General features: G+C 41.3%; 1 protein-coding gene across 1 annotated transcript; it reads right to left on the bottom strand.

Moving 5' to 3' along the window:
• Window positions 1–5,813: 5,813 nt before the first annotated feature.
• Window positions 5,814–26,497, bottom strand: Fcrl4 (Fc receptor like 4). Its single transcript, XM_090341625.1, has 12 exons — window positions 26,467–26,497; window positions 24,819–24,839; window positions 18,833–19,090; window positions 17,082–17,336; window positions 15,344–15,628; window positions 14,308–14,595; window positions 9,549–9,650; window positions 8,485–8,512; window positions 7,562–7,644; window positions 7,281–7,349; window positions 6,296–6,327; window positions 5,814–6,199 (listed from the first exon to the last, which is right to left on the bottom strand). The coding sequence occupies exons 1-12, from the start codon at window positions 26,495–26,497 to the stop codon at window positions 6,062–6,064; spliced, it is 1,590 nt and encodes a 529-aa protein (XP_090197751.1). The 3' UTR covers window positions 5,814–6,061.
• Window positions 26,498–27,855: the final 1,358 nt, after the last annotated feature.

Here is a 27,855-nt window from a genome sequence, read left to right as displayed (position 1 = left end):
CATGTGGCTGTGTAGGCCTCACATTCAGATGGGCCCCAAGACTGATTCAAAGGTTCTGCCATCTTGAAATTACTAATTTTATTTTTGAATGTGTGTTGTGAGAATGAAGTTGAAGAGTCAATAGTCAGTGCAGAGGCCTGCTGAATGCATGTACCAACCTCCCTTCGTTGCTGCCCACTTGTAAGGAGCAATTGTGAAATGTATGGAGTACACAAGTCCAGATGGACTTATCCTGGTGAAAGTTCAAGGAGACTCAAGGCAAGGAGTAAGTAGGATAGCAGGTCAACCACTGATGGTCTAAGAAGCTGCACTTTCCATGGGATTAAGAATTCTCCTTCTCCTTGAGACCCTTATACAGGAAGGAACACTTTCTCATCTGTTCTTATATTACTTAATGTTACCTATTTTACCTCCAGTGACTATGGTAGTTACTCACTTATGTTAACAATAGCACAAGGAAACCTGGAATTGCTTTACCTGTCAGTCTTTCCTTACTCATCAATAAGCCAAAGCCAGAAAGCTTTGCTAGAATATGTGCATTGTTAAGAAATGAAATAAAAGTGTGTGTATGAAGCTGGATACTCATGCTTTATGCCTATATTCCTAGCTACTCAGGAGGCTGAGATGTGTTCATGGTTCAAAGGCAGATCATGGTTCAAAGGCTGGAAAGTCCATGAGACTCTTACCTCTAATTAACGACCCAAAAGCCAGAAAGTGGAGCTGTGGCTCAAGTGGGTAGAGCACTAGTTTTGACCTAAAGAACTAAGGGACACAGCAGTAATACTCACTAGCCACTATGTTGGAAATGAGCTATAGAACTTGGAGGGCAGGAGAGGAGAGATGGGGAAAACTGGAAGAAAATGAGGGAGGAGGTGACAATATTCACGAAGAAATGTACTCATTACCTGATTTATACAATGGTAACACTTTTCACCTTTGTACATCATCTTTACTATAAAATTTTAAAAAAATCTGAGGGAGAGTTCCAGACTCTGAGTTCAAGCCCAAGACTATCATACAAAAGGAAGGAAGGAAGGAAGAAGACAGAGAGAGAGAGAGAGAGAGAGAGAGAGAGAGAGAGAGAGAGAGAGAGAGAGAGACAGAGACAGAGACAGAGACAGACAGAGAGAGACAGAGAGAGACAGAGAGAGAGACAGAGAGAGAGACAGACTTATACTGTTGTGGAAATAAACTTTGTAACATGGTCAGGAGGTGAGATGCAGAGGAGGTAAAATGGAAAAGAGGGGGATAACAATGTTTAACAACAAATATACTTCTTACCTTACCATGTAACTGTAACTCCCCTGACAAGAGCCTTATATTAAAATTAAACTAAATTAAATTAAAAAAAAAAGGAAGAACCGGGCTTGGTGGCTCCCTCCTGTAATCCTAGCTACTCAGGAGGCTGAGTTCTGAGAATCATGGTTCAAAGCCAGGTCTCGCACTAAAGACCATGAGACTTTTATCTCCAATTAATCGCTAGAAAAATGGGAAGTGGGGCTGTGGCTCTAGGGGTAGGGCAGTAGCCTTGAGCTGAAGAGCTCAAGGACAGTGCCCATTACCAAGCCCCATTACCAATAACAACAAAAAAAAAAAAAAGGAAGAGAGAGAGAAAGAAAATAAAAAAGGAAGACATTTGGGCCTTTTCTACTGCTCTGATAAGAAAAAATATACATACAACAGCTATAAAATAGGAATTGTTTAATTTTAGTGATTCCACATATTAATCAAAGGTTCTTATATTTGTGAATAAAATCAGCATTACAAAATATAAAGTTGGGCTGAAATGCTCATTTGAATCCTTAAAAAACTTATTCTTTCTTCTTTTGAATATCATTAAGACAGTGCACAGAATGTCAGGGAAGAGACCACAGAAGAAAGTTAAAACTTTATATTATAATATCTTTTGTGGTACTTTTTTTCTCTTGTTTTTGAACAAGAGATCTTGCATTTTCATTTTGCTCCAGGCCCCACTAATCATGTAGTAGTTGCGCATCTAATTCTATTATTAATTTATTTAGTGCTGATACCTGGGCTTAAACTCAGGACCCAGATCCTGTCACTTCTCTTTCTCTTCAGGCCAGTGTTCTATCAATTGAGACATACTTCCCACTTTGGTGATAAGAGTCTTATGGACTTTCCTGCCCAGGCTGGTTTCAAACCTCAATTCTCAGATTTCAACCTTCAGAGTAGCTAAAATTAAGGTATGAGCCAATGATATCCACTCTCTGTTCTCTTTTTGGAAGTTCTTGGGCAACTTCTGGAAAAGCACAGCTTTTGAATGTATGTGTTCTCTGGGAAGGAGAAAGAACCAACTTCCTCTTCTATTGAAAATCCTTATTTAAATCAGAAAATAACAGAAGTCAACTGGCTTGAGGCTTCCCCCTTTCTTCCCCTACCCCAGCTCATGTAAATGTTTGAGGTATATTTTTTTCTTGCCTCTGGGAAGTCCAACAAACCAGTTTACTTTGCATAAACACAAATGATATATTTATCCTGGAGTTCCTCTTTCTGTGGCTTTTGAAGTGACACTTGGGTGGAGGCTTTTTTTTTAGATTTTATTTCAAGTTGATACTCAGCTTTAGAGATTTTGTTAAATATGACCAACAGTAAGAACTAGGGATGGAGCTGTCATACACAAATAGAAGATGGTGGGAATAGGAAGACAGGAAGATATATATATATATAGATATATATATATGGATATGTGTATGGATATGCACATGGAATATATAAAGGATAGTAGACATTAGATATGTAATGTTCTACCTTGATTTGAGTGAAGGCAAGGAGTTGTCAATACCACACTGGATTCCTCAAGAAACAAAAAAAAGAGTAAACCACTGAATTTTGATCGAGAGGAAAGAACGCCATGTGAGTTCTGCCCTGGGTGAATATCCAGCAGCTTTTTCTTTTTTCCAGTTTCTGCTGTGATTACTCAATGAGCTCAGGATAAAGTGGACTAATGGAAGATGAGAGGTTCTATGTCCTGTAAGTCTGTGCTCACACAGGCTGCTCTGACCACCAGCTTCCCGGACAGAGCTGGAAGTGAGTGCTGGCTTTGCTGAGTGTGAGGTCCTTGGAGGGCAGTTTGCTATGTGCTAGTCCCTCCCTCATGAAAGGAACAATGACTCTCCTTACTCAAGAAACAAAAGCCATGTAATGAGTGATTATTGTCCTTAATGTACTATGTTGTCTCTCATCTCTTTTGCTGTCCCTTGGCTATTTCATGTTGTTACAGTATTTCACCTTGTTATCTGATATATTGGATATATGCGTATTTGGTTATTTGAAAGGGAAGGGGGGAAAACAAGATAAGGGGTGGGGGTGGGGGGGAGGGAAATGGGGACCAAGACATGAGAAAGGGTATCAATGTATGTGAAGTAATGCACCTTCTATCTGGCGAATATAATGTAACCATTCTATTAATTACAATAAAAAATATATGAAAAAAGTGGGCTGGGCCGCAGTGGCTCACGCTTGTAATCCTAGCTACTCAGGAGGCTGAGATCTGAGGATCAAGGTTCAAAGCCAGCCTGGGCACTAAAAGCCATGAGATTCTTATCTCCAATTAACCTCCAGAAAATGGGAAGTGGGGCGTGGCTCAAGGGTAGGGTGGTAACCTTGGGTTGAAGAGCTCAGGACAGTGCCCAGGCTGAGTTCAAACCCCATGGACCAAAACAAAAAAATAAAATAAAATAAATAAAAATAAAAAAGTGGAAGCATCTGTAGCATGTGGTGCATAATGGCCAGGGTGCTGAGAATGGACTAGGGCAGGAAAGAGGAAGGGGGAGACACACCACTGCTTTAATGGAAGTGACAGGTGCCTCAGGTAAGGATGACTGACAGTGTGAAGGTGACAAACATGGTGGTAATTTAGGGATAGAACTTGAACCGTTCATTTCATAAAATTGAGCATATACAAATGTAGAAGTAGAATAAGGCTCCTTTCTGGGAGTTGTGTTCAATATTTAGCTTCAGAAATGTTGTTGCACGTATTTGTAAGTGGATGTGTGGCTCAAGAGGTACAGGGCCAGCCTTGAGCACAAAAGCCAAGGGTGTGAGGTCTTAGGCTCAAGCCCCATGCACCAGCACAAAAGAAAAGGAAGGAAGGAGGGAGGGTGGGAGGGAGGAAGAAAGAAAGCAAAAGGTCTTATATATGGGCTGGGAGTTTGGCCTAGTGGTTAAAGTGCTTGCCTAGCATGCATGAAGACCTGGGTTTGATTCCTCAGTATCACATACATAGAAAGAAGCCAGAAGTGGTGCTGTGGCTCAAGTAGTAGAGCTCTAGCCTTGAGAAAACCCAAGGACAATGCTCAGTCCCTGAGTTCAAGGCCCAGGACTGGCAAAAAAATGTCTTATATATGACCAATCTCATCTCATCAAACTCATGCACATTTTCTATGCCTTCCCCTCATCAGGTTACATCAAGCCAAATTTATTATTTACTCTACTTTTTTTAAACATATATTTAATCCACATTAATACCTTTAATATTTCAGTATGAGCCCTACAAATTAGTAACCTTTTGTTTCAATTAAAAATGAAATTTTACTGGGTCCAGTGGCTCATGCCTGTAATCCTAGCTATTTAGGAGGCTGAGATCTGAGGATCAAAGTTCAAAGCTAGCCCAAGCAAAAAAGGACCTGAGACTCTTATCTCCAATTTACCTGTAGAAAACAGGAAGTAGTGCTTGGCTCAAGGATAGAGCAGTAGCTTTGACCTGAAGAGCTCAGGGACAATGTCCAGGCCCAGGGATAGAGCAGTAGCTTTGAGCTGAAGAATTCAAGGACAGCGACCAGGCCAAGTTCAAGCCCCATGACCCCCCCCCACCCCCCGACACACAAAAAAGACATTTCAATTATAAACCTTCACGCAATTTATCTATACAATTTACTTAGGAAGTTTATACAAGCTAGCTGGCTACATACTTCTGTGTATCTGAAATCCACTGTAAAAAGATATTAAAAGTAAGTTGGGCACTGGTGAGTAGCCCTAGCTACTCAGGAAGTTGAGATCTGAGGATTATGGTTCTAAGCTAGCCTGGGCAGGAAAGTCCATGAAACTCTTACCTCTAATAAATCACAGAAAAAAATCAAAAGTGGTATAGTGGCTCAAATAGTAGAGTACTAGCCTTGAGCAAAAGGAGCCCAGGGATAGCACCCAGTCTCAGAATTCAAGCTCCAGAATTGGCCAAAAAAACTAACAAATAAACAAAAAAACCAAATAACTGGGCATGGTGATACATGTTCCAGGTACATGGGAAGTATTCACAGAAGGATTGTGGTTTGAGGCTAGATCTAGGCAAAAGCAAGATCCTATCTGAAAAATAACTAAAGCAAAAAGAAAGAAACAAACAAACCCAAAACAAAACAAACATTAAAAAAAAAAAAGAGTTGGTGTGTGGCTCAAGTGATAGAGTGCCTGTCTAGTAAACATGAGGCTCTGAGTTCAAACCTCAGTACTAACAACAACAACAGAAACATAAGTGAGAAAAAAGAAAAGGAGACTTTTGTCCCAAATGACATAGGTAATGTTCTTGCTTTAGGAAGCTCAGCCTAGAGACTGCTTCTCGTGTTCTCCTGACTTTTAAAAAATTAAACACTTAATATTTATTTTAAAAGTTTTTGGATATTATGAACCTTTCAGGCAGGGGAGTGGGCTAGACATTTTCTGTGAAGCACCTGCACAGCCCCTCATGTTCAAACTAGGTGATGCAGAAGACTCTGCAGAATTATAAATATGCTAAACACAGTTCCAGAATGCTGTCTTCTCTTTGCACAAGTCCCAGCATTTCTCATAGAAATGCTTGCTTGTTTGTTAAACTCAGTCCTTCTCTCTCACTATTTCCCTTTCCTACAATGGTGACTGGGGCAGACCTCTCAGTGCAGGTCACAGAGTCTTCCCTTAACCGGACCTGGTGCTTTAAGCAAAGGATTTGCATGGACAGCCTATTACCACTTCAGAAGGATGATCTGAGTGTCCTGGAGTGGGGGGGAGAAATACTGACAGCTGGACCCACTGGTTATTCCGGGATCTTGGCTTCACTGGGCCTGGGTTTCTAGATCAGGTTCACATCAACTGAGGACACGTGTATTATATCATATTCCATATTGTCTTCATCCTTGGAGCTGCTGACCTTTTCTGCTGGGTTAGCTGAGGGCTGTAACTTCACTCCAGAATAGACAATGGAGGCCCTCTGGGATGGAGAGAAGGTAGGTAAGAACAGGAAAGGGAATGGGAGTATGGTGCTGCAGGAAATGCCAGGAGAGAAACAATGGGGAATGAAACTCACCTTTTGCTCTAGAGGAGTCCTGGAGCCGCTGGCTGTGGAGGGAAAGAAAATCACTGAGTCATAGGCATGAAGACAAACTTAGAGCCTAGTCTGCAGGTTTATTTCTCATAGTCTGGAGAGCCATTTGACTCTCTCCACTGATGGTCATAATTTTTCCCACTTCAAGTCCTCAACTGTATACAACCCATTTCATTTCCTGTTTCATCATTTCCTAGCCCAGCCCTCTGCAAGTTCTTCTCAAGCTTCATTGATCTGTGAAATCTCTTCTTCTACCAGATGTTGACAGGTTATTTTTCCTCTTTGTTCACTTCTTACTTCTCTTAAGTTATGGTACATCCATCTTAATAAAACATTCCCATCAAGCTCTCTATAGATTTGTTCTGTGAGAAAATGCTCTCTTATAATTAGCATGCTCTAGTCCTTGATTTTGTTGACATAGTTTCTTTCTTTCTTTTTGTTTTCCTGCCAGTCCTGGGGCTTGGAGATAAGAGTCTCATGGACTTTTGTGTCTTTGAACTGTGATCATCAGAGCTCAGCTCCTGAGAAGCTAGGATTACAGGCCTGAGCCACTAGACCCCTGCTAAAATATTCGTAATATACATAAGTTATTGGGACATAGCTCAATAAGTTTAAGTGGAGGAAAATTTGATATGTTATATATAAATGTTGCCAGAGTAGTAATTATCATGGTAGATACTTTACAAACATTAATTCATTCAGTCCTTGAGACAATCCTAATAATCTACTATAAGGATCATGATATCTCTTAGAAGAATGTGTAATTTTTGTTCTGATTATCAGTAAAGATTCATTATGTGTTCCATTTTTTTCTTCCTTCTTTAGAATCCAGGCTCTATAGGAAATTTTGTCTTTCTTGTTCATTGATTAACTCTTCATACACTTGCACGAGCACATAGGAGGCACCCAGAAACTATCTACTGGAGTGAACATAGTTTGCAGCCAGAATCTCTTCCCAGAGACATACCTTCTTCTTCTCCTCTCAGCCAAATAATCTGGATCTCAGAATACACTAAGTCATCTTCTTGGTATTGCACTGGAAAGAAAAGACAACATTTCTAGGCTGCATTGTCAGTGGTATACGTTGCAAATGCCTCTTCCCAAGAATTACCCCTATTTTTCCTGGACACACAATGAAGCAATTGCTTATGGTGAATATCTAAATTTGGGGAACTGTAGAGAGCTGAGGGTGGCTTTGCAAGACTCCAAGCACATTATCATTCCAGCTTTGTATAGGGGAGTCCTTACCATTACCATACAAGGGCTGCAGTTGCACCTGGGCAGGGCAGATGGAGTGAGGGGAGTCTCCAGAGGCAGGGTTGGGAGGGCTCCTGGGAGATGTAAAAACACACGATAAGCCCTGGAGCATTCTAACAGGTACAAAATGAGAGGACTCTAGTGAAAAGGCAGCAGCCAAAAGGAAATGGAAGAGTTTCATTGGTGCTTCAATGGTCTATATAGAAGATGTACTTTTAAGAGTAATCCAAGGATTGTGGTATGGGCTGGATGCCTGGGAACAGAGCTAGAGTCTTTTGATGTCTTAGTGACAGTGGTCTCATGGAATGGCTCCAATAATGGAGTGGCCTTATTGTCAGAAAGTAGTGACTAAGTGTCTTTACATTGTCACATCTGGACAAGTCAAGGAAGAATTAAACGTGACCTAGTGCCTAGTTTCTGGTTATCACCTAAGACTGAGATACTGACATAGACAACATTTTCCAAACTGAACTTAAGCACACAAAGTCCAATCAATACAGATGCATGTCTTGGGTAATAATAATAGTATTGGAAGCTTAGATTTCCTTGAAAAATGTAGAACATTTATAGAAAATCTGGAATCTAGTCATTGTGTGTATTGCTGTAGCAACACAGTCTAACTACCAGATTGTAGGTGTCAGAAATATTCTCTTCAAACTCAAGAAAATCAACCATTTTTGGGACCATGCATTCACATGAACGGGTTGATTTCAGAAAAAAAAATCTAGATAACATGCAAAATGAATAATGCTATGAACACACAAAAATGGTTCTAAGAAGCCTCATTTTTGGCCCATTCAAGAGACATGAAACTAGAAGTATCTAGCCATAAGATCTAAAATAACTTGATCAAAATTTTGCAACCTCACACAGTTTTGCATATTGCATAACTTGGGTAACAAAGAAACACTTACCTAGTTTCTTCTTCCTGGGAACAATTTCCTGAAAAATGAAACAAAGGCACAATTGTATCAGCAGAGGGAGCTGTTTCTCAAAGACTTCACATACTGGAGCTACCCAGACGGGTCATCCACAAGTTAACACAAACATGAGCCCAGCAACCGTTCTCATGAGGAAATACTGTGAGAAAGGATTGAACAAAGCATATAGATTTTCTAGGGCCAGTACTACAAATTCTTGAGTTAGATGTGCAATCATTTGAGACCATTAAGGGTGAGTATGTATAACTCAATAAATAAATGTTAATGAAGCAAAAAAAAATTCCTCTTTCAGAGTAGTGAGCTTTCAAGAAAGATTTCAAGGAACTGATTTCAAGGAACATTTGTGCCCAGAAGAACCTCAGGTCCCAGCTCGGGCTTCCTAAGGAGAATGTGGTTGGGAGTCCAAAACTCCTATGTTCAGCCCAGTATTGGGGCATAGAAATGTTTGTAAGGACCTGGATTGAATTGAATTAAGGGACAGAGTTGAAGGATGGGTGGAATGTTCTAAAGCTAAAAAATTCTGAGCTTGTCTTTTATAGCAGGTTTTCTGGCATCTGAAGCCATACTCTTCAAGGCTTGGGCAGAAATCCTTTGGAAACACGCAGGTATCTGGTGAGACCCTTTCCGGGCAGGGAGGCTCAAGATTGGGGAAAGGAGGTAGCTGAGACACAAGATGGAAGGTTCAAGCTTCAACCCAGAGAAGTCCAGCCTCCTAGCCAGCTCTTATTCTCAGCCATTTCTTTGGATCCTTTTAGTTTACTTTTAATATCTTTTTATGGTAGATTTCAGATTGAAAGAAGGCTCTAGCTGGCTAGTTTATATGTACTTCTCAAATAAATTATTTAGATAAATTATTTGGTTTAACAATAGAAATTCCATTTTCCTCTCCCTATTTATTGAGATATAATATACTAGAGTGGGTCTAAGTAGCTTCATCTACTTGGGTCTACTTAGGAAATTGCCCTTTAAGGGGACTGCTGGGGTGACAGGTGTGTCCTAGGCAGGGACCCAAGCAAGGATAACAAAATAGCACAAACCTGATTTCCTCCAGCTCCAGAAGAAAACCAGCAGGAGAAGAATGCTGAAGAGGCTTCCAGCAGCTCCCAAACCCACGAGGTTTCTTCTGTTGCCTGGCATTTCTAAGGGGAAAGAGCCTGTGTGAGCCTCAGCAGAAAAACTTAGGGCTTGAATTTGTCATGCAGTCCTGGAACTTACCTTATTTTGTCTAGCATCCCAAACTTTACAGAAGGATGAGGTAGGATTTAAAGGATGCCTAAGACCAAGGTATGGACAGAAAAGATCCTACGTAGACCAGGACAGAGTGACACTGTGTGTGTGTGTGTGTGTGTGTGTGTGTGTGTGTGTGTGTGTGTGTGTCCATCCCATATTCTTTTTTTTTTTTGTGCCAGTCCTGGGGCTTGAACTAAGGGCCTGACTTGTACACTGTCCTACTCTCCTTGAACACTTTTTGCTCAAGACTAGTGCTCTGCTACTTGAGCCACAGCACCACTTCTGGCTTTTTCTGTGTATGTGGTACCAAGGAATCGAACCTAGGGCTTCGTGCATGCTAGGAGAGCACTCTGCCATTAGGCCACACTGCCACTAGGCTCCATCCCATAGTCTTGTAATCTAGAGTCTTGGACATCTCTCCCAGATACTTAGTAAAATATTTTTTTTGATTTTTTTATTGTAATTAGTAAAAGGGTTACATGATATTTGCCAGATAGAAGGTGCATTAATTCACATACATTGATACCCTTTCACATGTCTTGGTACCCATTTCCCTCCCCCCCCATACCCCCCTACTTAGTAAAATATTATATGATTGGAGAACCAATAGATTGGTTCACCAATAGAAACTATGATATTGGGGGTTTCTGATTTTCCTGTAGCATCCACAGCCAGAGAGATTTCATTCAGTTTATCCATTCACTTAAACATTTACTGAATTCCAGCAAGTACTGGTCTTGATTCAGCCTTGAGGATCTTGCCAGTAAACACAATAGCACAGCTCAGGCCCATGTGGAGTTTGGGGGCTGGAGACAGGAGACAGCAATACAGAAATAAATGCAAGAGCAAGATCAGGGGACAAGGAGTGAGATGACAATGTTGATTTCCATACAGATCCTCAGTCCCCAAGTAAACTAAATTCAAGCTTCAGACACCAGTAGCCAGGAATTAACAGGGAACATCCAAACATCAGAGGAAAAGCAACAGTAATGATAATTTCCATTTATTTCATCTGATTCCTGGTACTCAGTAGCCAGCAGTTGACATTTCTCTTTCTATCCTTCCCTTCCTGACAAAACCAATAAATCTGTCATATGACCTATGACTGTCCTACCTACAAATGGTGTTCAGGGGCCAGCCAGCCCCTTCCCAACATGCTCAAGAGAAGGTGAGGAAGGAAGCAGGTACAATCCAGGGACACAATGGCTTGAGTCTTATGTCACCTGCTTGGGCCTCCGTCTGTGCAAAATGGAAATCAGCCATACTCATGCTTGGGACTAAATGGCCACACTTAAGAAAAGTTTCTGTCTTGGAAAGGATTCTAAAACCATATTATTGGGGTTAGGATCCCAGCTCTGCCACTTACTAGCTGGGTGTCTAGGGAATATGATTGAATCTTCTTAAGCCTCAGTTTTCCTATACAGAAAATGGGGCTGTCCCTTGGTTATCTCATATTGTTACATATCTCACTTTGTTACCTGACATATCAGATATATTTGTATTTGGTTATTTGAAATTGGATAGGGAATGGGGGAAAAAAGATGAGGGGTGGGGGTCAGGGGGAGGGAAATGGGGACCATGACATGTGAAAGGGTATCAATGTATGGGAATTAATGCACCATCTATCTGGCAAATATCACGTAACCCTTCTATTAATTACAATAAAAATATATGAAAAAAAAGAAAATGGGGCTACTAATAACATTTACTAAGAGGATGTGTGTGTGTGTGTGTGTGTGTGTGTGTGTGTGTGTGTGTGTGTGAAGTGGCCTAGATCAGAAGAAGAGAACCCATTCCATGATCTAGTCTTCTAAAGCAAAAGGAGTAATTTGGATTTCAGTGTGTATTACCAACAGATTCACAGCCCCCTTCCTCAGGACTATAACCTCTGTGGTCCCCGAGGCACAGTTTGCAGTAGGAACAGCAGAATTTCCTACTTCCAGAGTCATCCTGCATTTTCAGGACATCGAGTGCCCTTGGTAGCTTTTAACTTTTCTACCTCTCTCTTCCTCTTCCCCTACCTTGAAATTCCCTTCAAGTGCTGTGGACTGCAGTTTTTCTCCTGAGAATGATACCCAATGTTTCTGCTCCCCAAACAGTTCCTGGACTATGATGCACACTCTACTGTGACACTTGGTTCTGGGCAAGCATCACAGTCACTTGACCTGGGAGGGCCCCACTTGATCATCAGACTTGTCCCCAAGGGAGCTGAAAAGAAAATTGGACAGCAGCTGGGGTCTGAGCAGAGCAACCCTTCCCAGAGTCTCTAAACAGTTCAGGTTTGTGACTTTGACTGTCAGAGTTTTGACTGCTTATATAAATGGCACAGCTCCCTGCCTGCTTAGCATGCTTGATGGTAGGGATCTGACCATGTGGCACTTGTGTTGAGAACTTCAACATTATTATCTCTTTGAGCTGAAAGATTTCATCAGGGTTCAAATCTGTGTTGTCATGTATAAAACTCTGTGACTGTATGCAAATTACCAAACCTCTTTGAACTCTTTTTCTGTAGAATGCAAACAGTAATAACCTTATGTTCTAGGATTGTTACTACAATGAACAGAGACAATTGAAAGTAAAACTCATCTATTCTGTATATATTTATTGAATGCATGAGCTTAGCCCAACACTGTTCCAGGCATTTGACATACAACTGCGGTTACGACAAGGATCCACTATTGTGAGCAATACAGTGTACTTGGTAGTGTTCCTGGCCTGGTAGTTAGTGATAAGTTCCGTGGAAGGGGAAATCAAACAGAACCCAGAGAAGGAAAGTTGGGAAGAAGGCTCTTAGTTACATTGTATGGAGGAGGTAAACGGTGAACATGAGGCTATGGAGAAAGAGCAATAGGAAGGCATAACAGAGTTATGCCTGTAAATCTAAGGAAGGGACTGAAGGTCAGGTGTCTCTTGTGAAGGTGATAGGAAGAGTGCAGGGTCTGGTGAGTCCCAGGGAGAAGGGTGGCAGTCATTCTGAAGGAGACAGAGCCAGGGAAGGATTTTGAACAGAGCAACAAATGGTGACTTTAGAGAATACAATGTTGTATGGAGAATACAATGAGGAGCAATGAGTTTAGCAGAAGACTGTGGTTGCATCAATCCAAACAAAAAATTGTGGTGGTCTGGAACTGGTGTGGAGAATGGAAAGAGTTCAGAGTGGTAAGATAGAGTCTAGCTTTCCTTTATTTCCATTATTCCTTTGGAATAATGTCCAGTATTTTAGTTTGAGCAGTCAGGAAAGGAAGCTTTCTTTTTTGGTCAGACTCTAAGCAGAAACTTATTTGAGGGTCAAAAGCAAGTCTGAGTTACATATGAGTTATGCTTGAGAGGTTTAATTAGCTATTCTGGAGTGCGTGGGTACCCATATAGATTTTTGAGTTCAGCCTAGAGGTCGAGTTGTAGTCACAAGTATACAGAAGTTACAAATGTATTCAAAGTCATGAGACTGAACGCAGAAATCCACAAATGGAGCACACACAGTCTAAGGACACAAACTTAAGTGTGTTCAAAATATAAAGGTTGGAAATATGACAAGGATCCAGAAAATAAGCCTGAAATAAGTGCCTGGTGACTAGGTAGAGTGACAGGAGAAAGTTGTGGCCCTGATGTCAAGGATAGTGTTGTAAGCAGGAAAGGATCCCTTGTGGCAAGTGCTGGAGACAGCACTGCCCACAGCCTTCCATGACCTTCCATGAAGGTCGTCCATGATCTTCCTGAGAGTGATGCTGGTGGACTGAAGCAAGTCAGACAGTGGTGGAGTTCAGAGAAAATGGGACACTGAAGAGAGTAGACCTCACTCTTTGGAGGAGTTTTATTGTAATGAAAAGCACAATCGTTTCTTGTCATAATAAGAGCTTTCTCGGGTGGCCAGAGATGCAACTTGAACCTGAGAAGGAGGAGAAAGTGGAGCTCAATAGAAGTTGTTTCCTCAGCGTCTATGTTGTTGACTAAGAGGCTGGCTTGGCCCAGTGTGGCTCCTTGGCACCAGAGATATTGAAGGCTGTGAACTACAGCTTGCAGCTAGCTGTGAGCTAGTCTTGAGCTGTTTGTTATTTTTCTCAATGGATCAAGCTGGGCTCTATCTATTGTCTGTACTTGGGAGTTTCATAACCTACCAGCACACAATTTGGTAGCTCATCATTCCTCAGGCCTGCACCAATAAAGAACTGCCTTATGCCTTTGATTCTGTCCACTTTGAAGTACTGTTCTGATATCCCAGGGATGACTTGCTGAAATGAGAGGTATAGTTGACACTCTGGTGACAGAGCTGTGTCTCACTACTGCTAATGAGCTAAGGCTGTTCTTTAAGATGAACACACAATGGACCAGAGAACATACATATACAATCACCTCAGCATAGTCAAAGACTCCTTATCCCCATGGTAACACTTTGCTTGCACCAGATTGAGTTACTAATAAACAACTAGAAGAGGTCTGTCACAAGGAAAAATGGCCACATGGAAATCAATAAAGAGAGTGGTGTTGCTGCGTCATGCCAGCTCTGCCCACTCCTAATTTTGTGTAGTCTATAAAAATAAATAAGGTCAATGGTGACTTACAACTCACCTCTCACAGTGATGGTGATCACCTCGCTGCGGACGGGGCCATAACTGTTGTCAGCTGTGCAGTAGTATCCACCAGCATGGCTCTCCCTGATGGCCCCGATCTCCAGCTCTGCCCGCTGGGAACGCTCCGTTTTCCTCCCCAGACTCTTCTCTGTGTTCTCCCTGTGCCAGGAGAACGTGGTGTACCCTGTGCCTTCAGCCGCAGAGCAGATAAGGACCAGTGTCTCCCCTTCAACTGCCTGGCCCACTGGGGGCTGGGTCTCCAAGGAGACTTGAGACACAGGGATCCCTGGGAACAGGAGAGGGCAGGTGAGGGCCAGGCAGGGGAAGGCAGGGCTGAGGTGTTGTCCAGGGTCATTATTTATATATGACTTTAAGATATAGCTCTCCACACAAATTAGCATTGTGACCAATGGACTGGAGTTTGGACTTAGTTCAATACCTGCACAAATCAATCATAGACTTTCCCCGGAGACACACTGGCATTTTGTCTGATCTAACTGGGGGTCTGAATTATTTCTGAAAAATAGGGGGTAGCAATAGTGGCTGTTAAGTCTTTAGACTGGACTGTACTTGCTTTCAGAACCCTGCATTGACATCTATACCAAGCTGGTATTGCCATATTTAACTTTATATGTGTGCACCTCCTTGTTTTGTGCACATATTGGTCTAGGAAGAAGTGGATTTTTCCCTCGAAATAGCTTAGCATTGTGGAATCTACCCACTCAGGAGCATCTTGTTCTCACATTATTTCCCCAGACCTTATATCAAACTCCATGAATCACCTCTACCATTTTTCAAATGACCAAGTTGGCAAAGAAGACTTGAGTTTTTAGAGAAATAGAGATGGAAGCTGAATCTGTTATTTCTCACAACTCAATCTAAGCCTGGTGTCTTTATGAAGATGATAAATACCTATCTCTGATCAACAGTTTCTATGTCTATGGAGCCAGAAGGAGAGGCAAAAGACAAGAAGATGTCACAGTCCTCCCCCCCCACCCCTACCCCACCCACGGCCACTTGAGTGTCATACTCACTCTGCACGCTGATCTGTAGTAGGAGACTGTGTTTGAGGACGCTGTGGGTCACAGTTTTGGTGCCACACCCATATAATCCTGAGTCTTCCTTCCAGATGGTTGGGATCTGGAGCTCTGAGGACTTGTTCCATCCTGACAGGATGGCTCCATTGTCTTTGAAGAAGATGAAATGAAGGGGAGTGTCCAGTCGCTCTGGGTGAAGATGCGTTTCACAGCTCAGGTTCACAGAAGACCCCTCTGTGGGCTGAAAGGCTGTGGCATTCAGCTTTGGATGCGGAAATAGTTCTAGGAGAGAAAAGTTAACTCAAACATTCTCTCTCTCACTCTTCCTTTCCCCCTCACCCCCATGATGGTGATGGTGCCAGTCTGGTGGCCCCCTCTCTCATAGCTCAGCATGCTTCTTCGCTAGGCAACTTCAGGCCCATTCAGTAGAGGTAGTAAATAATTTCGGCATCAACCCCGCTGGCCTGGGATAGTCTCTTGGTGCTGGGCTATATCCACATCAGGCGGCAGGGTTCCCCTAAACCTCACAGGTCTTCAGGTCATCTGAGGGGATACTCCTTTGATCAGCTATGATCATGTAAGGCAGCAAAATCTCCCAAACCTCTCAGGTTATAAAAGGAACCCAACACAATAGCTGGGACCCTTCGTCTCTCTTGTGAGGAGGAGTCTCGTCAGTCTCTTTCCTGAAAATAAGCTCTTTTTTTTTTTTTGTTCTCTGTACCTGGATGTCTGAGTGGTTTTTTGGAAAAAATTGTATATTTTCTAACACTCTGTCTTTAGTCCGAGACTGGGACTTGGAATCTGACACTTTGAATCATAGGCTCTTCTACCAACTGAGTCGTGCCTTCAGTCTCTACAGGCTTGGTTATTTCTTTTCTTCAAGTTCTCCACAGGAAAGTATTCAGCACTCTGGGAGAAACAGGAAATGTCTGACTCATGGCATCATAAACTTAGCGAACTAAGTTTGCCTTCTGTAGGATGCTTCAAGTCCAGTCTTCCTACTTTCTCTGCCTCCTAGGAGACTTCTGCCTCACATTTATGTGTTTTGATAGTCATATAAACTCTTTGTGGCATGCCCAATGTTTCCAACTTCAACATTACTGAATAAATCTATATGAGATGAAGGTTTTACTTTGAAATTTTGTTGTTGTTGGTGGTGGTACTGGGGTTTGGGTCTTGTATTTGATAGGAAGGTGCTTACCACTTGAGATACACCTTTAATCTTTCCTGCTTTAGTTTGTGGTGTGTGTGTGTGTGTGTGTGTGTATGTACTGGTCCTAGGTCTTGAACTCAGTGCCTAGGGGCTGACCAAGGCTAGTGCTCTATGACTTAAGTTATCGTGCTACTTCCAGATTTTTTTCTGAGTAGCTTATTGGAGATAAGAGTCTCACAGATTTTCCTGCCTGGGCTGGCTTTGAACTGTGATCTTCAGATTTCAGTCTCCTGAGTAGCTAGGATTACAGATGTGAGCCACCAGAGCCTGTCTGGTTTATTCATTTTTCAAAATAGGCTCTCATATTTGTGATGGGACCAGCCTAACAGTTCTATTTGCAATTCTCATGTAGCTAGAGTGACAGGCTTGCATTATAATGTCTAACTTATTTAAAAAAATTAAATTAGTTGAGAGGAGCTATCATAAACCTTTTGCTTAGACTGGCCTCAAGCTTTGATCCTCCTATTCTCAACCTTCTGAGAGCCAGAATTAAAGGCAGGCACATCAACATGTCTGTCTTACCTTGAATTTTAATCAGCTTGGTATTTGATTTAAGTATATGATTTTTATCCACAGATCCAAAGCATTGGTAATTGCCACTGTTATTTAAGCTTGCTCTTGGAATATAAAGATTCAAGGTTTTGTTAGATTTATAGAGTATTTTTCCATTCCATTTATATTTCACATAATATAGCTTCTCTTTTCCTTGTTTTTGGCATCTCAGAAACAAAGTGTCTCCTTCAAACACAGAATGTGGAGCCTGTAAGATTAAGGAACCTGGAAACAACAGAGATAGGATAGCATCCTTTAGGCAGCTCCTTCCTCTGTGAACCTTGAATTACAAAGACTTGATTGTCTTTTCTACTACAGGATTTTGTCTCCTGAAGTAAGCATACTAGTCTTCTTCAACAATGTGTCACACTTCAGATACAAATCATATGTAAACTATAAGCGTATTTATTCAGTCATTCAAAGATAGATTTAAACTATAAAGTTTCTAATAAAGATAAGAAAAGGCGTGAAATATGGCTTAAATCCCTGATATCCTAGACTATGGGAAAGATCAACACCAACCTTCTCTTCAAATCTCAGTGTCGGGGCAGCATGTGGAGAAATATATACAAGGGAGTAGTTTAGGCATGGGTTATGTTATGTTGTGGGGTTACTGTCAGAGACACAAATCTAGGCTCAGTAGATAACAAAGATGACCCTCTATAGAAATCGTGTTATTCTGGAGCTTGAATTTGGGACTTGAGGCTTTCTGCTCGAGGCTGACATTCTACCACACCAGTTTGATCATTTTTAAAAAATTAGGTAACTGTGGAGACTGCCTCCTCCTCCAGCTCTGTGCCCATGATACAAACCATTATGTCTAAACTAAGTAAACCTGCAAAGAGATATAGTGGGTTGTAGACAGAAAAAATAGGAATGAAGGAAGGCCAATTTTGGGAAGTGGCACTGTGGCTCAGAGTGCTAGAGCACTAGCCCTGAGAGAAAGAGCCCAGGGACAGCACCCAGGCTTTGAGTTCAAGCCCTATAACCAACAAAAAAGAAAAAGAGGAAAAGACAGACCAGCTACCAGGCCCAGAACAGATGAAGATGAAAAGCCTGAGGCTGGAGATTTCTGCCCTCCTTTCTCATCTTCTGTTTGTGCTTAGCACATTTATGTGCATGATTTCTCTCTCACAAAGCTGTAAAAGCACACAGGGAAGGTCTCAGGTAGCTTCCTTATTGTGCTACGCAAAGCTAACTTGGTTCCTTAACTATGTAACTGCATAGATTTTTGGTTATGTTAATTAAGCATTTAAACTCAGATTTTAACCAACAAGCAAGAAAAAACAAGAACCCTCAATTTTCAAGTGAGAACCACTTATAGACCATGAGGAAGGTTGTGAAGTTGACAGGAGTCGAGGTTAAAAAAATTAGATAGGAAAAGAACTGCACAGAAATACCTTAAAAAAATTAACCAGCATTGGTAACCCATACCTGTAATCCTAGCCACTCAGGAGGCTGAGATCTGAGGATCATGGTTCAAAGCTAGCCTGGCCAAGAAAGAGACTCATTTCCAATTAGCAACCAAAAAACTAGAAGTGATGCTGTGGCTCAAGTGGTAGAGTGCTAGCCTTGAAGAGTTTAGGGATAGGCCTTGAGTTCAAACCCCACGACTGACATTCTCCCCCCTCCCCAACAAAATTAGGTAGGAATGAAAGATCTAGTTCTTACACCCCCAGGAAACCAAGATGAATCCAAAGCCATTTCTCTGTCTTTCTTACCTGCAGAAAAGAGTAGGCGCACAGGATCACTTACAGGTGAGCTCTGAACCTGACATCTGAACGCTCCAGCTTCATGGACCTCCAGGGTGTTGCCTGAAGTTTCTCTTTCTTTCTCTTTTCCCCTGTAGGGTCTATGGTACCATTTTGTTTTCTCTGATTTGTAGGAATGGAGTCCTTTGCAAGTCAGGTTCACTCTCTCTCCGTAAAAGACTGGGGTCCATGGAGGATGAAGGGAAATAACAGATTTGGGTATCGCTGCTAAGGAGAGAGAAATGGAGTTGAGATGGGGTGTCTGCATTCCCAGCCACAGAGATTCCTGAGAGATAGACAAATGGTATAGTTTTGGAGAACTCCCAGTGGTCCAGACAGGAGCACTGCTTCCCCAGGTCCTCTGGTCTTGTCTTTACTTTCCACCTGGCCTTACTGTACTGCAAAGGGGAAGTGGTTGCTTAGAAATTTACAGGAGCAGATAGATCTCTCAGAGAGTGTGAAAGTGGCAAGCCTAAGAGGACATATTCACCACTGATGAATGATAAAAGGCTCATAAACTCTCTTACCTTTCCAGGTGGGCCAGGACCTCAGGTATATATATGAATATTACACTTATCCTGACTCTCTCCTGGGTTCTTCATATAACATACTTCTCTCAGATAAATGTACCTGTGTGGTGGGTACCAGAATATGCCATCACAAAATATGCTCTTTGGAATATGGATTCTTATGAGAATTGACAGCCATCAAAAGTAAGAAAAAGGGCTGGGATGTAGCTCAGTGGCAAAGCGCTTGCCTAGCAAGTGAAACGTCCTGGATTGGAGCCCCAGTGCCAAAAAAAAAAAGACAAAAAATACAATTAAAAAAAGTAAGAAAAGCTCTAAAAATAGTCAACTTTCCTTTTTATTCAACTTTCCTTTTATAAAGAAAAAAATTCCTTTTGCAAGACGTCTTACTCACCTGGGCTTTCTCAATGGAGAAGGTAATAAATTAAATCTGCCGAACAAGCTCTACTAAACAACTTTTGGTCAATATATATTTCTGGACTCCTTCCCATAATTTGCTTCCCCAAAGCCTCAAACTCTGTTTCCTTTGTTTAGCATAATACAGTAAATAAACTTCCATCTTCTGGCTCACACAGTTATACTATGTGAACTCTGCATGTACATTTATGGCTGAAACTTTACTCTCTCTTGTGAATCTGGCTTTTTATCAGTTTTAGGCAATGAACCTCCAATGGAAGGAGGGAAAAATACATATAGCTAACGAATGTGGTGAGATGGAATTTGTCCACAGAGGGTCAATTAAGGAGTTTGAGGGAAAGATCCAAGTTGTATTTTTACTCATACCAATGAGAAGTAGGCATTGATTGAACTATCATCTGAAGTGCAAGAGTTCAGTGCTTCTAAGCCCCAAGTATCCAAGACACTCCCATGACAAGAAGACATTAACCTTGTATGAATTTGGCTCTAAGGTCTTTGAAACAAGGAGGGACAGAAACTGGAGAATTTAAGGGCAAATATAAATCTGTGAGAGGCTTAACTCTTCCTATTGTAAGCAAAGGAAGAGACTATTATTTTTTCCCCTGACCTTTTTTTTTTTTCAGTCATGGGTTTTGAACTCTGTGCCTGGGCACTGCCCCTGAGTTCCTCAACTCAAGGCTACCGTCCAACCCCTGGAGCCACCACACCACTTCCAGTTTTCTAGTGGTTAATTGGAGATAAGAGTCTTTAGTGCCCAGGATGGCTTTGAACTGTGATCCTCAGATCTCAGCCTCCTGAGTAGGATTATAGGCGTGAGCCACCAGCGCCGGTAGTAAATCTTTACTATGGTAATTGGCATCTGCTTGTCTCAGCTAGGTCTTAGGTGCCATCTTTTTGTTTGGTAGCCAACTAGGTATATCTTCCTTGTTTTCTGGTCCCTATGTGAGAGGAAGAGCCTGATGTTGGTGAGCTCACAATGCTCTCATACGCAAAACGAATGGTCCTCACCAAACTCTGAAAACTTTGTCTCTCTAAGGAGAAACCAGTTAGGTAACACACTGGCTTCTATGATAAAGTTAAGATGACTTCCTCCTTCAGGTCCTTTTGTTGGTTAGTGTTTGTCTGGAAAACTTGTATGTATGGATTGTTTCTGTTTGCCTGAACAAAGTAATAGGATTCCTTTCTGTCTTTTCAATCTCTAAGTGATAGCCTGTGATACATTCTGATTTATATTCGGTAATAAAAGTGTTTTCTTCCTTTACTATGTGAAGAGGATTTTTTTTTGATGAGGGTAGATTTTGTTTTAAACTATGCTTTCCTAATAAGAACTTGTTACTGGGACTCTTTCTAAATCTGTTTAGTTTCTGACTTGTGTAGTTTTGAGATTGTGAGGGCTAACAACAAAGATGACTGCCAACAAATTGTTTACCAGGAGAAGCATCCTTTCCTGTCACAAAGCTCCTGTTTGGCCTGCTCAGAGATCAGTGTTGGGAGTAGGCCAATCTTTCAATGGGAATTCAATGAATTTGTATTGCTATTTGAGATTCTGCCCAAGATGCAGTATTTCATGAAGTTGGTAAAAGTTCTGTGGAACTACTGTTCTGATGGTTTCTAACAACATTAAGGAGTGAGGCAGAGCAAAAGCAGTTAACAATCAAGGAGGAACTATCAATAAAGAAAGCATGGATCGCGCTCCTGAATGCTAGTCCCAATGGATTGTCTTCTAAAATGCTACCCACCATGGATTTGAAAAAGTGAGCCATGATTTTAGGTGCTAGGTTCTGATAAAGACATTGTACCAGGCACTACAGGGCTGCTTTTATAAACACACTGGCTCTTTGCTTGATGGAACTAGAACTGATGGGTAATTGAACACAGAATAAAAGTTGCCTTCATAGATCTCCCATCTCCATTATGACATTAAACATTGGGTCAGACTAGTTTTGTTAATCATTTAAGAGTACTTACCTAAAACCAGCAACATAGTTCTATATTTACCTAATCTATCTCCTTGAAGGTTGAAAACATAGGAATAACTATTTTCAAGAGTTTAGGCTTGACAAAGTGCTACTATAAACCTATAATCTCAGCACTTGGGACTTGATGCAGGAAGTTTGCAAGGCCAGCTTAGGCTATATAATGAGATCTGCAATAAAGAAAGAGAGAAAGAAAGGAAGGAAGGGATGAAGGAAAGAAGAAAGAAAGTATGGAAGGAAGAAAAGAAAGATGGGAGGAAGAAAGATGAAAATTCAAGGGAGGGAAGGGTAGGGAAAAGATGACTAGAACATCATAATCAACAGATTATCACATACCATGTCTTATTATAGATCACAGGGATCATGGAATGGTACCTATAAGTCATTTCCTTAAACCCGGAAAAGGGCAGTTGTCACCTTAAATAACTCCATTTTGTCTCTTTACTAGGAGAGGGAAATATCCAGCTCCTGGGCCATATAAGGCCTGCAAAGTCATTTGATACATGTCAAGATATACAGTTTTTGTTGGCTCTCATCAACTGCCCTTTGCTGTCTGTCTGCTTGTACCGATACTTTTATATGGACTTCAAATGATGAGATGACATAAATATCCAAATGGCCCCTGGGGAGAGAAAGAACTCCCTGCCCCAGTACCTATTACTTTTCTGAGTCATTTCTTCACCCCAGTTTATTGCAAACTCTAGGAACCAAAAGGTTTGCAGAAAAAATATCTTATGTCAAGAACCAAAATCTCGGCCAGGAGTTTGGCCTAGTGGTTAAAGTGCTTGCCTAGCATGTACAAAGACCCGGGTTCGATTCCTTGGTACCACATGCATAGAAAAAAGCTGGAAGTGGTGCTGAGGCTCAAGTGGTAGAGCTCTAACCTTGAGAAAGTCCAAGGACAGTGCTCATGCCCTGAGCTAAAGCCCAAGACTGGCAAAAAAACCCCCAAAACCCCCAAAATCTCTATGCCTGGAAAGCAGTTCTTTTGTTATTGGTGGTGGTGGTTGTAGGGCTTGAACTCAGGGCCTTAGCATTGTTCCTGAGCTTTTTTTTTTTTGCTCATGACTAGTGCTCTACCACTTTGAGCCACAGCTCCACTTCCAGCTTTTCTGAGTAGTTTATTGGTAACAAGTCTTATGGCCTTTCCTGCTGGCCTAGAACTTCAATCCTCAAAATCTCAGCCTCATACAGAGATAGGATTACAGACATGAGCCACCCAGCCTGGCTTGGAAGGCAGTTCTTACAAGTTGGCTAGACCCACTGTCTACCCATTGGGACCATGAAAACAAATTCCTTTCCTGCCTCATCACCACCCATCTCTACTGTCTGGAGAGCCTCAGTGAATAGTCAAATCTGGTTTTCTTGAGCCCCCAGAATGAGACCCCTAGTCTAAGACTTCAGTAACAGAAGTAAGCTAGGGAAAATGGGGGTTCTGGGGAAAAGTTTTTCCTTTACGTTTGAAGAAGAGAAGCACATAGGGAGTTCTCTGACAGCTCTAGTTCCTTCTTCCACCTGGGCCTGCCTCGAATACAGTCTTGATGCCTGAAGCTGTGGCAGCCACCACATTTGAAAAAAAAAAATGAGATTCATGCCTTTGTTGTGAAAATTGCCTATGTCATGTAACTTCTGGGAAGAGGAAAGTAAAACAGATTATTCTTATTTGTAGTGTTTTAAAATAAAAGTCTCAACTTTAGGGTGCATAATTTACTAGAAAATTCTACATAGACTCTCTTTACATATGTTTCTTTCTTGATAGTTTTACACTCAGAAGAGGGAGAGTATTTCCACTGAAGGGCCTATAAACAATCATTTTCCCAAAGTTTGAGACTTTAAATATTCTTACCATTTTTTCCCCTAAAAGAACTACCCAAATAGGTTCATTAGTTATGGAGAAATAAATAATAAAGGATTACCTTTTCTCTACCTGGGAGCAAGAGCTGAAAAGTGCTTTTAATGTGTGCTTTAGATAAGAATTTAGATGTGCTGTGCAGTAATGTAAGACATTTGCCAGTATTTTCAGCCTTAAGAGAGAAATTTTCTTAAAAGTTTGGACAGAGTGCTCTAAGTTCTCAATGAGAATAGCTTGTGTTTCTTCTGAAAAAAAAAAAAAAAAAGAAAGAAATTCTGGAAAGACCTGGAGATGGGAATGGTGGCCAGGAAGTGGGGGAGACGGTGTGCCGCTGTGAGCAATGACACCTGCTGGCTGGAGCAGGGTGACTACCAACAGCTCCCAAGATGCACTTGATGTGCTTGGGAGGGGGGGGAAAGAGGGGAAATACTCCACAGGGCTTTCCAAATAGCTATGAGACTGGGCTTTCTGCTGACCCGTCAAATGGATGGGAGTTCAGAGTCATTATAATTTAAGCTATTAATGAAAAAAAAATCTCAGAGAATAACAACATTTGGGCTAAATTGATTACACATGGTTAGGGGCAGAGCTATGGGAGTCTCACCTTCTTCCTGCTTTCATATAATGGCTTTTCTCTCTATTTATTTAAATGGCGGGTTGTGGGGCTTGAACTCTGGGCCTGGGCGCTGTCCCTGAACAGTTTAGCTCAAGGCTACCGCTCTACCTTTTGAGCCACAGCACCACTTTCAGTTTTCTAGTGGTTCTTTGGTTCCCAGGCTGGGTTTGAACCTCAATTCTCATATTTCAGCCTCCTAAGTAGCTAGGATTACAGGCGTGAGCCACTGCACCTAACTTCTCTCTCTCTTTTAAAACTAATTTTCCTCTCAGGATTCTTTGCATTCTATCAGGCTTGGTTTGAATCCTACCTTAGGCCAGTGTTACCTCCTCCTGCTGAGAATTCTGACTTGTATCTCGGCCTTCCATGACATTTTTGGTTTGAGAGTGATTTCAAGGAGATTAGTGCTTAGAGTCCCAGTCAACAGAAAAATGTGTTTTCTTGTCCTTGCAGCCTCAGGGAAAGGAGGAAAGGGGCAACTAGGTTTCTTCTTCCAAATATTTGAGATAGAGGCGAGTTAGGGCCAGTTATTAGAGATATAACAAGAAAAGAGAAAACAGGGACTTACCAAACTGTCCACTGACTGGAACTGTAAGAAAGGCAAAAGATAGGCATCAACATAGACACAGACTTCCCAGCCAGCTTCTCCCCAGTGCCTGCACACCACCATCTACTTCCAACCAAGAGGAAGCGAAACATACCGAGTTCCACCCACTCAACAAATCTGAACAACACAGTAGTCAATAAATTAGTTTGAACTCAGAAAGCCTAGCTTTAATTTTAGCTATGTGAATTTGGGCACACATGGCCCACGCTCAGTTTCCTCATTAAAATAAATGAGGACCATAAAAGTGAGTTCATAATATAATTGTATTGAGTAAAATTAGAAAGTCCTCAATTAATGGTTGCTGTCATTTTTTTAAAAAAAATATGAGGTTGTTGCTGACAGCATCCTCTTGGCTCCATCATCTTCTTGTCTTGTGGAATTAATATTTAATAGAATTCTTCTACACCTTCAGTACTTCATGAAATTATCACCTCCATTCATTAAGGCTCAAGCAAAGTCTTTGTAGATGCTACTCTGCTGAACAACCTTTCTTTTCTTTTGGCTGGAAAGCTGCCACAGCTTGTCTGGGACTTGTAATTGGACATATACTATGGTGTAGTGATTAAAAGCATAATTTCTAAAGACAGGTTACCACTTTGAATCCTGCCACTGTACTAGCATCAGTCATACTACCCCAATTTCTGTGCCTTAGTTTCTAAATTTGTACAGGAGGTAGGAGTTACAGGAATCATAGGCGTTCCAGTTTTGATTGCTAGAAAATAGAGTAGGCTGATCACGAGATAGTCTTAGAACATTGTCTAGGGGTCAGCAAGAATCAGTTACTATTAACACCCCTTATCTAATGACCCATTCTATAATATTTTCTCCTGCTGTCAAACATTCTTGCATTTGTACTTTGATACTCTAGTCAGTGTCAGCTCTTAAGGGTACAGCCAGGCCCCTCTACCCCGATTTCTGCACTGTTTAAGGTACCCAGCATCCAAATTACTGAGCTCCTATGATATGTCAAACACTCTAGTAACATTTCTCTTAGAGTCTAGAGTTATACATGAGAACAAGATTAATATACTCTACAAATACTTGATATACAAAAGACGGCCTTTCCAAATTTCCCAGTGCATATTTGGAAAATACTGACAACTAATACTGAAATATGGAAGGGAATCGAGGAAATCCATCTTAATTTTTTTCTTGCTCTTTGTAAATAAGAGTGGGTTTAATCTTAGGATACAGTGCACTGACAAATATTCTCAGTAGTAGTTATTTTTCCCTCAGCTCACAGTTAGGATATAGCCATTAACAAAGATCTTAGTTCATCTTTTTCTCTCTAGCTCCACAAGCTGTGATTTAGGAAGGAAACTGAATCTAGTAGTAGCTTTTATGGGTTTTAATTTTGCTGTTACTTTTATCTGAACAATATGCCCACTTTGGGGCAGAAATTTTCAAGCAAATTACAAGCAAAAGTAGACAAGGATCACACCTTAGTAAATCAATTACTATTTCCCCTTATACCATGAAATCAATATCTCCCCCACTGCTAATTTTATGCTATTCTGAAATGGGAGTAAAATCCATTCTTTCATCCAGCTAAGGAGGGGCCTTCCGGTCTTGATAAGACCTAGGCCAGGCCTCTCTCTCCATCACTTACCAAGGATGAGGAAGGATGCCCACAGCAACATAGAAGCCTGCTGGAGGAGGAGCTGTTGTGAGAGAAAGGCCAGGAAAATCAGACAGACAAAGCAATGCATGACCCACTGCCTGCCCATGGCAATGAGCTCTGTACCTGGGTCTGTAATGTGTCTTTGAGTATAGCTGGTTACATAATGAAGCAAAAAGAGGAAGTAAGGGGCTCTCCTTTAAAACTTCCAATAGCATGTTACTCACATGGTAGAATTGAGAAGGCAATAAACACACACACATATGTGTATGTGAATGTATATATATACATACATATATATACATAGAGAGAGAGAGACAGACAGACAGATAGAAAGACAGGCAGAGACACAGAGAAAGGGGGGATAGATAGAGAGAGAGAATGAGAGAAAGATTTTGATATATTATTATTATCATCATTATTATTATTGGTGCTGGTCCTGGTGCTTGAAATCAGATCTAGATGCTATCACTCTGTAGTGCTCTACCACTTGAGCAACAGCTCCCTTTACAGCTTTTTGGTGGTTAGTTGTAGATAAGAATCTTACAGATTTTTCCTGCCCAACCTTGCTTCCAACTGTCATCCTCTGATCTTAGCCTCCTGGATAGGATTACAGACATGAGCCTGCCATGTCTAGCCCAAATCAGTATTGAAGAGAGTTATTTAAGTTCTGATCTGATATCCTTGTGTGAAGAGCCTCACCAGGCTTTACTTTTTTGTTCACAAAAGCCCATTAGCTTCTGTCATTCCAGCAAACTGCAACTTAATATTTTCTGTTAGACACCGGACAAGACTGAAGACCCATTGAGATTCACATAATCTGAGGTTATAGCTGAAATACCCAGAGGTGGAGGGCTACACATTCAATCAGTAATGTTCTCCTCTGTCCAGATGTGCAAGCCTGGTTCAGCATATATAAATCAAGAAACACAATATAGCACATAAAATGAGAACAGGACTCATAAAATCACCTTAATTGATGCAGAAAAAGTCTTTGGTAAAATTCAGCAAACTTATAAAAGTGCTAAAGAAACTGGGAATAGAAGGGATGTGCTTCAATATATAATGAAGGATAGATATGACAAGCCAATAGCCAATATAATACTAAGTGGGGAAAAAATTAAGATCATTATCTAAAGCCAAGCAGGGACAAGGGTCTCTTTTCTCTCGACTCCTATTCACTATATTACTGGAATTCTTGGAAAGAGAAGTAAGAAAAGAAGTAAAAGGAATCCATATAGATAAGGAAGAAGTCAAATTATCCTATTTGCTGATGGTATGATCCTGTACCTGAAGAACTCCAAAGATTCTATTCTCCCCTCAAATACCTTGGTCTGTTAAACATTTTTGTCAATGCAGTAAGACACAAAATCAACAAAT

Source organism: Megascapheus bottae, chromosome 10 (genome assembly GCF_031878675.1).
Source record: "Megascapheus bottae isolate mThoBot1 chromosome 10, mThoBot2.hap1, whole genome shotgun sequence".
Taxonomy (NCBI): Eukaryota; Metazoa; Chordata; class Mammalia; order Rodentia; family Geomyidae; genus Megascapheus; species Megascapheus bottae.
The sequence above is the reverse complement of the archived record's forward strand: the minus strand, read 5'-3'. Positions and strand labels throughout refer to the sequence as shown.

Excerpts from the sequence above, each read along its gene's own strand:
- Fcrl4 (XM_090341625.1), bottom strand. The coding sequence starts at position 26,497 with ATGTTGCTGTGGGCATCCTTCCTCATCCTTG. Across the intron at positions 24,840-26,466 it reads GGCATCCTTCCTCATCCTTG|TTCCAGTCAGTGGACAGTTT; the intron begins GTAAGTGATGGA and ends CCTTTCTTACAG. Across the intron at positions 17,337-18,832 it reads GCGCCTACTCTTTTCTGCAG|GTTCCTTAATCTTACAGGCT; the intron begins GTAAGAAAGACA and ends TGTTGTTTCCAG.